Raw genomic sequence first — 14,763 nt, 5'->3', positions numbered from 1 at the left:
GAAGCCAATGAGCAAATTCTCCAAAGAGCAGGCTACATCCAGTATATTTCATACTAGAAAAAAAGAGAAAGTAAATGCATCTAATATGGGATCACTAGGGCCCTTCTGAATTTGAGAAAATGCACATTACTGAGAAGGCCTACATTATTCTTTGAGACTTCTAGTAGAACGTAGGTAAAAGCAGCATATGCCATTAGCCCCAGATGAAACTTGAATTAGCAAATGAGTGAGTTTATTATTATCCTTACAGACTTTTCATAGCCTACACTTTTCTGATTTGCTTTCTAAACCCTGGTATAGGAGTAACAAAATGCTCTAGACTTTCATGAAAAAAATGAAAAACCACCACCACCAACAACAACAATCGGATGGTTAAATGAAGAATCTGTGTGCCGGTAGAAATAAATACATTCCTAGCTCTGACAACTGAGAGGGTCTGTAATGACACCCAGCAGCAACAACCGTGCGGAGGACCTAGATCCGTGTTTCCAACCATCAATCTTCACCAATTAAAAAACAAAAACAGGGCTTCCCTGGTGGCGCAGTGGTTGAGAGTCCGCCTGCCGAAGCAGGGGACACGGGTTCGTGCTGCGGTCCGGGAAGATCCCACATGCCGCGGAGCAGCTGGGCCTGTGAGCCATGGCCGCTAAGCCTGCGCGTCCGGAGCCTGTGCTCTGCAACAGGAGAGGCCATCCGCAACGGGAGAGGCCTCAGCAGTGAGAGGCCCGCGTACCACAAAAAAAAAAACCCAAAAAACAAAAACACCTGGGCTCTTTGGAGAAAGGGCTGATTTCTGGACTGAGGGGGGAAAAGTATAAGAAGAGCCTGGAAAATCTTGTGGTACTGGGAAGTAAGGAGATATGGAAAAGTGATGAGAGCATGCCAAAAAGACACAGATGTTGAACTGAAGGCGTTCCCAAGGACCGAAGCCAAAATAAAATCATAGTGCTGGATTATAACCCATGGAGTAAAATATTCCTAAATCCTTAATAATATAAATAAGTATATGAGGAAGAGGGGACAGTGGTTCTTTCCATTTCAATCCCTATTAATGCACTGAAAAAGAATGAAGGAGAAACAGTCAACATGGCGGCGGCGGCCGCAGCGGCACCCGGGGCCTTGGGTATCTTGCAGGCCGGCCGCGCTCGCTTGGTGGCCGCTTGCTGTGCGCGGCTCGGCCCTGGGTGGAGGCTGTCCGGCTCCTGGACGGTCCCGCGGGTCGACCCGGCAACCTGGGCTCGGGGCTGGACACCCACGGTCGGGGGTGCGGCCTGGCGGAGGGGCTACAGCTCTGAGGTGAAGACGGAGGACGAGCTGCGGGTGCGGTATCTGGAGGAGGAGAACCGAGGAACTGTGGTGCTTGGAATAAACAGAGCTTATGCCAAAAATTCATTGAGTACAAATCTTATAAAAATGCTTTCAGAAGCTGTGGATGCTTTAAAATCTGATAAGAAAGTACGGACCATAATAGTAAGAAGTGAAGTCCCAGGGATATTCTGTGCTGGTGCAGACCTTAAGGAAAGAGTCAAAATGAATTCCAGTGAAGTTGGTCCTTTTGTCTCCAAAATAAGAGCAGTGATTAATGAAATCGCTAATCTTCCAGTGCCAACCACTGCAGCAATAGATGGACTCGCTTTAGGTGGTGGACTTGAACTGGCTTTAGCATGTGATATAAGAGTAGCAGCTTCTTCTGCAAAAATGGGCCTGGTTGAAACAAAGTTGGCAATTATTCCTGGTGGAGGGGGCACGCAGCGACTGCCACGTGCCATTGGGATGTCCCTGGCCAAAGAGCTCATCTTCTCTGCACGTGTGCTCGATGGCCAAGCAGCCAAAGCAGTGGGCTTGTGATCAGCCATGTTCTGGAACAGAACCAGGAGGGGGATGCTGCCTATAGAAAGGCCTTGGACCTAGCAAGAGAGTTTTTACCTCAGGGACCTGTTGCAATGAGAGTGGCAAAATTAGCAATTAAGCAAGGGATGGAGGTCGATTTAGTAACAGGATTAGCCATAGAATAAGCTTGTTATGCTCAGACTATTCCAACAAAAGACAGACTTGAAGGTCTTCTTGCTTTTAAAGAGAAAAGGACCCCTCGTTATAAAGGAGAGTAGAAGAAAGAGAAATCTTTAAAACACCAGTGTAATAAATGTACTTCTGGAAGTATCTTTCAGATTCACATATGCCTCAGCATCTGGAATCCCAGCAACCAAAGTGAAGAGCGAGTTATCCATATACTGAATTAAGTATCTGGAGTGGACCCCTATGTGTACTTGTTCAAATGTGTATCGTCATTTTCATTCAGATTTATAAAGCTAATAGCATATACTGTCAAAAACACCAATTCAAAATTAGGTATACATTTTAAAATACCTCCTGCATACGAGGCTTTCTGTTCTTAAATTTTTTAATGTGAATAATTTATATATTGCACACGCTAGGAAAAAGTATTGATTGTATGTCTCCTGTGCTACAGTATGAAAATAAAATTATTTCCATGTACCAAAAAAAAAAAGAATGAAGGAAATTGAAATTCACCATATTTGAAATATTTGCCGAATTGAAATTGAAAAACACCACAGTAACGATTGTTGCAGGCAAAAACCATTGAAAAATACTAAAACTACAAGAGGAAGGTAGGATGAGAAACCTGACATCTGCCTAGTCTCAAAATTTCAACCCAGAAAACACTTACTAATCATAAACATAGCAACTTTAAAATCCAGCAGACTCACTTAACCAAATAATCAAAATTACCAATATGAGCTCCCACCCCCGACATAATGCACCTAGAAGAGCACACTGTTGCTTTCGTGGTGTGCCTTCCTAAAAATACACCCCCCCAAAAGATCACACTAAGGGGCGTTCTATATAATAACTAGTAGTCTTCAAAAAGTGTCAAGATCGGGCTTCCCCGGTGTCGCAGTGGTTGAGAGTCCGCCTGCCGATGCAGAGGACACGGGTTCGTGCCCCGGTCCGGGAGGATCCCACATGCCACGGACCGGCTGGGCCCGTGAGCCATGGCCGCTGAGCCTGCGCGTCCAGAGCCTGTGCTCCGCAACGGGAGAGGCCACAACAGTGCGAGGCCCGCGTACCGCAAAAAAAAAAAAAAGCCAAGATAAGATGGTACCTGAGAGAAGGGAAACAAATGAAGTCCTACCACTACCCCAGCCTACCACCTGGAGCCAATAAAGACTAACATATTTACTATCTGATCCTTTGGAGAAAAAAATGGCCAGTCCCATTTCAAGACAAATGAAAGCATATGTCTACGAGAAGACTTGTTTCCGAGTCTCACAGCAGCTTTATTTATAATAGCCAAAGATTGAAGACATCTCAAATGTCCATCCATACACAGGTGAACGGATAAGTAAATTGCGATATATCTATACAACAACAGGCTGCTCAGCAGTAAAAAGAAATGAACTACTGATACATGTAACAACATGGATGAATCTAATGTTGAAAGAAGGGGGGGCGGGGGAAGACCACCACAGACACATACAGTGTATGTTTCCATCTACATAAGATTCTAGAAAATGAATACCCCAAAGCAGTGGTTGCCAGAAAAGGGAGTGAAGGGTGTGGGAGGAGAGAGGGAGGGAGGGATTAACAAGGGGCAGGAGGAAATTTGGGGGGGGGAGGGGCTGATGGACACGGTCATCATCTTATTCCGGGAGTGGTGATTTCACACTTAAAAATCAAATTGCACACTTTAACTAAGTGCAGGTTATCATATATCAAATAAATAAAGCTGTAAAAGATAATGTACATACTTCCCAATAAAGCTGTAAAAGATAATGTACAAACTTCATCTTCAAAGTTTTGCTAAATATATTAAAAAAGGAAAGTACAAATGTTCACAGGCCATATCACAAACTGGGCCTACAAATAATTCTAAATCAACCCACCCTGATCATTCTAAATGGAGAGTTGGTTTATTATTTTAAGACCTGCCTGTGTAAACATGAAGCAAAAAGTCTGAAAAGTGGTTTTTAACAGGGAAATCATCAAACACATATAGCTCCCCACCTGGTTTATTATCTACTGGTCATAAGAATTATTCTATGGCTTACTTTTAACCTACAAAAGAAGAGAGGGGAGAATGGTTTATGTAGGGATTAGCCTCAAACCTAAACGTCTGAAATTACGTCAATCATCATCATATCCATAAATTTTCACCTCACTGACTCCAAGAGGTATATGTAAAGCAGAGTTGTTAAAAGATTAATAAATAAAATAAATGAATAAAACTTTCATTTCCTGTATTGGGAAATTCTGAAACTTATTTTATTTTTTCCCTATATTTTTGTTGTACAAGTTCCCCTTGTATACTTCAGACAAGACTCTGTGACATCCTCCTTTTCCCCTGGGAAAATGTAGGAACATTATGCTATGGGGCCATTTCTGCAGAAAAAGTACAAAAGATACTGTGGAGACAAGAAACAGGGAAATTTAAGCTGAGTGGATATAATTCACAATTCCATTTTTTTCTGTCTAAATTACAGCACCATGTCACGTTACCAGCTATTTAAATAATAGCTATGATCAATCAAAGAGAGAAATGTTTTTTTAAATCACAGACCCCAGAATGACTGAGACTGTTATATTCCACACTGAAAAGAATTACTTCAAATCTGAATTTCAGCTTCATAGAACTCTCCACAAACTGCTGACACATGAACTGCCAAAACTACAGAGAACTGCCTAAGTGTCTCACTGATAGAATATACATTATATTGATCTTCTCTTTACTATTAATTTTAATTTGAATACTCCCTAGTAAATATTATATATGCATCCCTTTTTTTAAATATAGATTTTGGTAGGTATTGAATTAGTATTTTTTCATTGCTAGGTACATATTAGCTATCTTTATTTTTTAAAGTACGGTTAAGTCCCCTACATAGGAACCTTCAAGTTGCAAACTTTCAAAGATGTGAATGTGCATTCCATCAAGTCAGGCGTGAGTGAAATTGCAGCTTGCCCTCCCTCTCCTATTGCTGACGATCCTTCAGCTCTACCATCTCCCACCTCCTCTCTCTCCTCCAGTCGGTAACTCTTCTTGCCTGTTCACTCGATGCCAGCCCCTGCATACCAGCTGTTGTCCTGTACTACTGTACTTTTCAAGGTACTGTACTATAAGGTTTAGAATGTTTTCTTTATTTTTTTGTGTTTGGTCGTTTTTTATGTATTATTCGGGTGAAAAGTATTATAAACCTATTACAGTACAGAACTATATAGCCAACTGTGTTAGTTGGGTACCTAGGCTAACTTTGTTGGGCTTACGAACAAATTGGACTTAAAATGCACTCTCAGAACGGAACTCGTTTGTATGTAGGGGACTTGCTGTAGTTAATTCTTTATCATTTTCATGACTCTACTTATAAACATGAATGAGCCTATTTTGAGTTAACAGACAATTCCTGCCTTAATTCAATCAGTATATTCTTTTGTTCAGAGTAACTTACTGACTGGTTTAGTTAGCAAAGCCCTTGAAGGAAATTCTTACCTAGCTGAATAGCTCATGTAAAAGAATTTGAACTGTAACAATTCATTTTATTCTTTATTTTGATATCTGTTCAAAACACACTGATAACTAATGATATAGTAGCAGAATTGTTTTTAATTACTTCAAATTTAAAAATGACCAGAATACCATATTGCACATCAATTATTTTGCTTATAAATCATTATATTTACCCTTGACATATGCCTTGATCAATTAACAAAAGTTAACATAATGCATGAGACAGCTGAACCTCAGTAATGTGACAGCTATAAACTTCTAGACGAAGTTCCAGAATCTCATATGCTGGGCTGACAACAGGAAATCATGAGATATCCATAAGAAAGACATCACCGGATAGTGCTGGCAATGCTATAAAGCATGATAATTTTAACATTTCTTAAAGCCGTGAATATAGAGTAAATGTTACCGAGCTGTCTAGGACCACATTTTATAAATGACTGAAAGACCCTCACGCCCTCACGTCCTTATGGTGAAACTAATTCAATTATTTCCAAAACACAAGATGGAGGTTATCTAATAATCACAATACTTTTCCATTCATTTTTTCCACTCTATTAAGTGACTGATGTGAATTCTTGAAGTGGGTTATGGTCATTACAACCTTAGAATGTGCTCAGCAAATCCACGAGGGGTAGAGTCAAACAATGTTACCTTTTTCCTCAAATAAATTAACCAGGCTTTCAGAAAGAATTAAGCAGTGTGTAAGTACAAGCACATAGTTATTTCATACGGTTTTTTTAAGATGTAGTTTTAAAACCCTTTCCTTGTCACCAATGTCAATGTCATAGCAGCATTATTCACAATAGCCAAAAGGTAGAAACAATCCATATGCCCATCAACAATTGAAAAACATAATGTGGTATATATCTTGTTTATGGAATATTATTCAGTCTTAAAAAGGAATGGAATGCTGACATGCTGCAACATGGATGAACTCTGAAAACATTATGCTAAGTGAAATAAGCCAGTCACAAAAGGACAGCTATTATATATTCCACTTATATGAGGTATGTAGCAAAGTCAAATTCAAAAAGACAGAAAGTAGAACAGCGGTTACCAGAGACCAAGGTGAGACAGGAACAGGGAGTTATTGTTTAATGGGTACAAAGTTTCTGTTTGAAATGATGAAAAAATTCTGGAAATTGACAGTGCTTATGGTTGCACAACACTGGGAATGTACTTAAGGTCACGGATTTGTACACTTAAAAATGGTTTAGGGCTTCCCTGGTGGCGCAGTGTATAACAATCTGCCTGCCAGTGCAGGGGACACAGGTTTGATCCCTGGTCCGGGAAGATCCCACATGCCACGAAGCAACTAAGCCCGTGCGCCACAACTACTGAGCCTGTGCTCTAGAGACCATGAGCCACAACTACTGAGCCTGCATGCCACAACTACTGAAGCCCGTGCACCTAAAGCCCATGTTCCGCAACAAGAGAAGCCACCACAATGAGAAGCCCGCGCACCGCAACTAAGAGTGGCCCCTGCTCGCCGCAGCTAGAGAGGGCCCACGTGCAGCAATGAAGACCCAACACAGCCAAAAATAAATAAATAAAATAAAAAATTTTTTAAAAAGGTCTAAAAGGTACATTCTATGTTTTAGAAAGCCCCAAAAATATCCATTCCTAAGACACAGGTCTCTCAACAACTTCAAACATTTTTCTCTTCTTGAATCCCACAGAGACTGTTCCAGACCTCCTCCTTTCTCTAAATCTCCCCAGACCATCCCTTTCTCTTCTCACTCCAAAAACCACTTTTATTTCTCATTGAGTGGAGAAGATCCAGTCTTGAGGTACAAGTTTCTCCATCTTTCAATTCATCTGTATTTCTATACATACATCCTTAGCTTTCCTTCTCATTCCCTTGCTAAAACTATCCAGCCCTCCACTTACTTGATACCTTCCCAACTTCAACACTTATTCTTTCTCTTCTCAAAGACCTGTAATCTTTTATTTTCTCCCACTCTGCCAGTTAACAAGGAGGATTACAAGGGCAGGAATGGTCATTCTGAAGTTGAGTCAACTAAAAATCACTACAGAATGGATAAGATTTGTGGAAGTAATGTACCCTGAGATAGTTGACTCATAGATGAAGATTTCTAGGTCCTTTTTGTTCAGGCTGTTATGGTGCTGTGGAAAGGGTGGCTGGAAATCACACTGTATGTCTGATTCCCAACTGTGGTGCTTGTTTCCTGTGTAACTTCAGGCAACTCATTTAACTCCTCTGTAGCCTCATTATTTTGTTGGGCAAACGGTTATGACTTAACTCCACAGAAATGTTTTGAGGATTAAATAAAATAATGTATGTACTTAACTAACATTTGTTCAGTCTAAATCAGTTGAATACACTGAATGACCAAAGCATATTTCCAAAATACAGGATGTCTTAAAAAGAAGAAAAAATGAATTGCCTTTTATGAAATATTGAAATTTAATGTTAATGACAGATGAGAGAGTTAAAAAGTATAAATCTGTCAGAATGTATATAGTCAATGCATGTCCACATGTAAGAAAAGAGGGAGAAAAAGAGGCAGATAGTCAGAGGAGAGGATAGAGACTGACTGACACAATTAGCAGAGAGGAGTTATCTGGATGCTAGAAAAGCATGTACTACTGTGGAAGACCTAATTTTCCAAGCTCTGGATGAAATATCCCTCAAGATAACCTAACCCTTTTCCTTTGATCACACAGTCACAAAACAATCTTCTAAGGGCTAAATAACTTTCTGAGTAGTTAGAAATGAGTTGCTACAAATAGAGACCTGAGTATGTACATATATGTGTGTATTTAATGCATATGTGTGTACATACACATCTATATGTAATGATATACAGTTGACCCTTGAACAATACAGAGATTAGGGGCACTGACCCTCAGCGAAGTCAAAAAGCCACATGTAAGTGGATCTGAGCAGTTCAAACCTGTGCTGTTCAAGGGTCGACTGTATTACTATAAATTAGTGCTGATGGTTACAAAGCCACGAAAACCATATTATAGTTGCTACTTACTGAGATCTTCAGTGTGCAAGGCCCTGTGCTAAGCTTAATTCTACATTATATCGGCCTTCTCTCTGGTATTAATTTTAATTTGAATACTCCTTTAGTGTTAGGAATTTAGGATTGTCATTTAATCTTGTCAAAGAATCCCATGTGTTAGGTACCATTATTATTCCCATTTAATAGATTTGGAGGCTAACAGAAATTACTAATTTGCCTGAGGACACACAGCTTGTAAGAGGTCGAATTGAGAATCAAACTTCTCTTCCTCTGGCTCTTTGTTCTTAAATCTCACTTCTTAATAATTAAGACGTTTGGTTAAGGATAATTACTCCCCACAACATGATCAATGCTGAGTGATAAAATCAGTGTGGGGCTTGCAAAGCTCTGGCCAACCTCTTCAGGTGTGCGGACAACTTCAGCCAACATGGCCTACTTCTTTAAAAGGAGCAACGGGGGGAAAAAAAGAAAGTCAACAAGGGAGGAAAATTAGCTCAATCCTCTATTCAATCTTGCTTCTTCCTCATCTTCTTTCTCTTTATGAAACTGAATCATTTATTATACATCAATTATTTAGAGTATATGCCAGACTCTAGGCCAGGTATCAGAGACATAAAGATGATCCCTGCCTCAGGAACTCATAGTCTTAAAGAAGCAGCAGGTTTGAAGTAGTTAAACTACAAGAAACGGAGACAAACTGGCAAATTCTATAACAGACCCATGGGAATTATGTACTGTAGTAAACTTCTGACTACTAAAGACTTTTAAACCCTGAAAGTAGAGGCTTGCATGTTAAGTGAAAACCCACACACTGGTCTTCAGGGACCTCCTTTAGGCGCATGCCCTCAAAATATGACCCAACACTGGAACCACTGATAAAAGTTTTCAAGACTCTCTTATCAAATGCCGTGAAGTGTAATCTTATAACATTTTATATTATAATCCCAAGCCTCTAGTACACTGCCTGACACAAGGTGAGTGATCAATGGTTGCTTGGTAAGTAAAAAAATACAGGAAAAAAAAAAAACACAGGAGAAAAAGAATAAAACAAACAAAAAACAACACATACCTCCCTAAGGAAGAACTAACCACTGATATTAAAATACTGAGAAATATAAGGCAGATATTAAAATAAATGGATATTAAGTAAATTTATATGTAGGTGAGTTTGCCATAAAATATTTTGATATGCACAACCAAAACTGACAGCTGAAGTTCTAGCATGATCCAAACAAGATAAAGATTACCTGGTCTTGGGAAATTTAAAATAGGATTTCTATAAATGAGATGACAGATGAGGCATAACAGAAAAAAGGAAGAGCTTAACAGCTTTCAAAATTTCTTATTCCGTCTAGTTTTAGAAAAATAAACCTGAGGTATTCATGCAAAATTTTTAAATGTTGCCGTATTACATCCTTAGCTAGGACTAATACATCTGAAAGCACTTGTGGCATAATTGTCAACAAATATTGTCTTGTAAATGTTCTGATTATGACTAGTAGGGCCCAAGTTAATTTATTTCTAAGATCAAACCAATATTCCACTTCATTTCCTGATGTCTGGTTATTATTACAGAAGTCACAAGTTCAGAGCCTCCTTTCACCTTCTGGCAAGTGATGCTCCAAACAATTTTAATTTTAAAATAGCCTCTTTCTAAGACTAGAATTTCTGCATCAGGAGTGTGATTTGATATGTGAATTACTGCGATTAGATTGGGAAAAATGGGAGAGCAGAGGAGGAAGGAGAAGTCGGGAGAACAACATAAGAGATGCCAAGGATAAGACTTCAGTTAACTGGCCAACAGAGATTTAATCCACAAATACTCCTTGTCTCCAAAAACATAAAAGTTGTTCTCGTGACTTTTTTCCTTAATTAAGAAGAGCAAGGCGGCGGCACCAGGCAAGCAGCATGAGGCAAGTCTTCGAATCGAATCGATGTGAACATCAAGTATGTCATGAATGCACTGAGATGCCCTTTTTGGGGGGAGGGAGAGGAATAGTAAGTCTGCTTTTGGTGGTTCTATAAGGTAAAGCAATGTGTTGCCTCTGAGATCAGATTAACTTTACAAGGAAGTGGAGATGTCTTTACAAGGTACAGTGTTTATAAGAATAACAATCTTTACCATCAGAAGAAAATGCACAGCTAATGAAAAGGAAAAGACACTGTGGATTTATCTATTATATGTAAGAAATCTAGAGATGGCTACAAAGAAATGTTACTATATGTGAGCAGCAGCACTGATAGACTTCCTGTTAGATGGCATGTAAGAAGGGCATATTAATATGACTGTAATTTAAATGGTTCCAAGCAGCAAATTGAAAGCTAAAAAAACACTTTCAACTACTACTGGTTTTTTTTTTTGCAGTACACGGGCCTCTCACTGTTGTGGCCTCTCCCGGCGCGGAGCACAGGCTCTGGACGCGCAGGCTCAGCGGCCATGGCTCATGGGCCCACCTGCTCCGCGGCATGTGGGACCTTCTCGGACTGGGGCATGAACCCGTGTCCCCTGCACTGGCAGGTGGACTCTCAACCACTGCGCCACCAGGGAAGCCCCAACTACTACTGTTTTTAAGTAGAATTCTACTACAATACCTGAAAATGGCAAGCGCATTTCAACTATTTTATAAGGTAAAATATAATTTAGTAAGACAAAATCAAGGTAGCTTAAAATAAAGTGAAATAACTCCATATGTGTACAAGGCACAAATAAAAGTAAAATCTAAAGGCACACAGCTTACTGAGGAAATTAACTATTCTGTAAGTACTTAAAATTTCAAGTTCGTCACTCATTAGAGGTACTCAAAAGATTAAGTATGGCAGTCTAAAGTGAAGACATACTGAAGAGAAATGACAAACTAGATTCTATTTATGTGCTACTGCCGTAACTAAAATCATCCAAAATACTTTGCTTCATTTTCTTCTTAGAGTACACATAATATTATTTATAAACTACCTACCAGTGTTGCTTATAAAGTATCTACCAAATTTGTATTTATTGGAAGTTTTAACCATAGTTTAAAAGCAATCTGACAAAGTGAAACTCAAATGATGTAGTTACTCATAACTATGAAGAGCACAGTACTTTCAATTATAACCATTCCAGGCTATGAAAAACACTATTATAAAAACAAACGCATACATATAATACAGCTTGAAATGAAATTTCTAATGGACCAAGCGTAAACTGACCACAAACAGGATAGTTCACTTCAAGCTACGGATTCTTCACACATCTCTCTTAAGGCAGGGAGGGGAGAGTTGGTGGGTGCTAGGGGCACTGTGAAAGGAGAAGAATCCACTGCCACAAGGACTCTTTATGAGACAGAGTTAATATATTAGAAATAACATTATTTATAATTCCTTTATAGGAATATTTAATATTTTAGTGTAACTTTTCTTCTCTTTTAATTAATATTTCATAACTCTTCCTTCTCACTGCTCTTCCCCAAAAGGGTGTTTTGCAGAAATAAATGAGGAAACAGCCATCATGCTCTAACAAAAAAAGGAGGCAGGAATAAAGAAGAGAAATTGATGCTGATTGCAATAACAAACAAATGCAATGAATTAAATTGACAAGAAGTTCTCATGCAGAAATAAAAGTGCAGGAAGACTTGATGCATACAGTGTCTTTCCTCAGAGAAAGTGTCATGTCATCATTCATATGGGAACATGGTGGCAACAAGTTTATATAGTCAGATGTATAAAAGGGAAGAGCTGAAAAAGCTTCAATATAAAACTTTGCTATTAAGGTGCTTAAAATCGAAGACAAGGACTTAGATTTTATTCTCTGATCGCCTTATCACTCGGCAATTGGAGGCCTCTGCTTTCACCAATTCTGCCTCTTTACTCTCTTGTGAATGTGCCAGTCATCTCCACCTGAAATACCCTTCTGTCTTTTTCCAATACTACCCATTTTTCCAGACACAGCTTCAGTGCCATCTCCTGCATGAAGCTTACCTTGATTGCCCCACCCTCACTGATTTATCATTGCTCCAAATTCTTCTGCAGCATCAACAACCTGTGCCACACAGTTTGGTCCTTATTTATATATTGTCATACATAGTTCACTGCTGTTTCATGTGTTTGTTTTATCACATCTATATTATATTATAACTTCTTGTGGAAAAACAACATTTAGTATTTCTTCTATACCCCTCACACTGCTTATCATTGTTCCAGGTAATTAGTAAGATATTCCATAAGCATTTGTAAAATAAATTATAATAATGATCATACTAACAGCTAATATTTATTAAGTTATGTGTACCAGACACTGGACTTCAATTAATTTAATCTTTACAGTAACTCTATGAGGTGTGTTATAATTCATATTAATGATATTAATATTAACCCCATTTTATGAGAAAAGTTAAAGTTTAGTTTAGTAACAAACAGGATCATGGTAGTGAGCATGCATCTCAAAGAAATATGCTATCCAGAAAAGATATGAAAACTAATAAAATCTATGAAAAGTGTCCTAAGCAAAAGAGTAGGGAAAATAGAAAGGCTAACTACCCAGTTAATGCTTCAAATTCTCTAAACTGTTAGGGGTCCTCAAAGTCAATACCTCTATCCCCACCTGGAACTCACAGGCAAGTGCCACACAGTAGGCACACAGTAACCTTGAACAGGTGAACTTCCTGTTATAAAAAATACACTTGATAGCCTCTCTCACATTAAAAAACTAAATAAGTAAACTGTATGGAATCCACCATTCTCTTCCTAATTTTATTAGAATAAAATAGTTATTACTGAAGAAGGAAATGACAGTGGTCTTATTTAAAAAATACTAGAACTTCCCTGGTGGTCCAGTGGTTAAGAATCCACCTTCCAATGCAGGGAACGCGGGTTTGATCCCTGGTCAGGGAACTAAGATCTCACATGGTGCGGGCAACGAAGGCCGCACCCCTCAACTACTGAGCCCACAGTGCTATCGAGCCCGCATGCTGTAACTAGAGAGAAGCCTGCACACTGCAACGAAAGATCCTGCTGCTGCAACAAGGACCTGACGCAGCCGAAAAAATAAATATTTTTGAAAAATAAATAAAATTTTAAAAAATAAAAAATACTAACTGTCCCTCTCTGTTAAGCTCACTGCCCCCCAGCAGAATTCAGAACTTGGTCTTAATATTATCAAAAAAAAGATCCCCAGATTAAAACATTAAGTTTTACTTAGATAGAACAGTCCCTTGTTCATTTAGGAAGATAAAGGGTCAAGTGTGATAATTTCAAGAGTCCTCTGAGGAGATGATACTTCAATAAATAAATGTGTAATATATATGTGACATATAACAAATATAAATTATACATATACACAATACATCTATAATATAAAGTAATAAACCATGTTTACCAAATCAGATATATAAAAGATCACTGTTGAAGCAAATATGATTCCAAATTTACCTTTTCTCTCCCTGAATTCTCTTTAACTAACAGTAGATTTAGGCTAATCTGTGGATGACTAATCCTATAATAAAATATCTGCTATATCAAAAGACAGGATGCTACACAGAAAACAATTATGAATAATGAGCAAACAAATTAAAAACATCTAGCTCAAAAGTAATGACCACAGAAACGCTATCTAAAGAGCCTTAAACAAGACAGAAAGACTGTGATTAATCCCATACATCCAGATTCTATTTCCATCAATCAGTTCACAACGGTTGTTCTAAGAATAGGGAAGATAATAGAGGGCCTAGAAGTATGGCTGATTTACCAGAATCCCATGGGATCAAGAAACACATTTTACATTAAAGATTTTTTCCTCATAAAAGTTTGCTATTCTGCATTTGCAAACTGTTAGACCCAAGAGACAAAACTCCTACCCTCTAAGACTCAATTTTTTTCCTCCAGTTACAATTTATTTTAAAGAATTAAGAATGGGGTTTAGTTTTGAGTGACTATTATTTTATGGAAATAAACTTTTCACAGTCAATTTTTTAAAAATACATGTAGGAAATCAATGATACTCTACTATGATTTGTGAAAATTTTAAATGTAAAATGTCTAGTAGCACAGTAGGCCTTTGCCAACAATAAAAGACGCCAAGGTAAGAATGTAATCCTTAAAGCCTTCTTAATTTCTAACTTTAAAACTAACTATACACATGCTGTGTGTATAGAACCAGGTAACAAGTGTTTCCAAACCTTGCTACCAATACTCCAGCCAAAGGAGACAATATCAAGCATCTTTCTTTCCTATGTTTGATCTCGTAAAGGATATAATATCAGTAAGAGA

At 38.4% G+C, this 14,763-nt stretch overlaps 2 protein-coding genes across 4 annotated transcripts in view; one reads left to right on the top strand and one right to left on the bottom strand.

The window, feature by feature from the left end:
- Window positions 1-14,763, bottom strand: part of RNGTT (RNA guanylyltransferase and 5'-phosphatase) — a 242,835-nt gene that overhangs the window by 81,655 nt on the left and 146,417 nt on the right. The gene's annotated exons all lie outside the window — the stretch shown is intronic.
- On the top strand, window positions 1,082-2,119 carry LOC112401269 (methylglutaconyl-CoA hydratase, mitochondrial-like). The gene is given in 3 exon segments (XM_024747431.1): window positions 1,082-1,845; window positions 1,848-1,982; window positions 2,031-2,119. Coding segments are annotated over 3 exon segments (972 nt in total). The 5' UTR covers window positions 1,082-1,086; the 3' UTR covers window positions 2,109-2,119.

Source organism: Neophocaena asiaeorientalis, unplaced genomic scaffold (genome assembly GCF_003031525.2).
Source record: "Neophocaena asiaeorientalis asiaeorientalis breed wild unplaced genomic scaffold, Neophocaena_asiaeorientalis_V1.1 scaffold161, whole genome shotgun sequence".
Classification (NCBI taxonomy): domain Eukaryota; kingdom Metazoa; phylum Chordata; class Mammalia; order Artiodactyla; family Phocoenidae; genus Neophocaena; species Neophocaena asiaeorientalis.
Note: the sequence above shows the minus strand (reverse complement) of the source record. Positions and strands in the feature narration are given on the sequence as shown.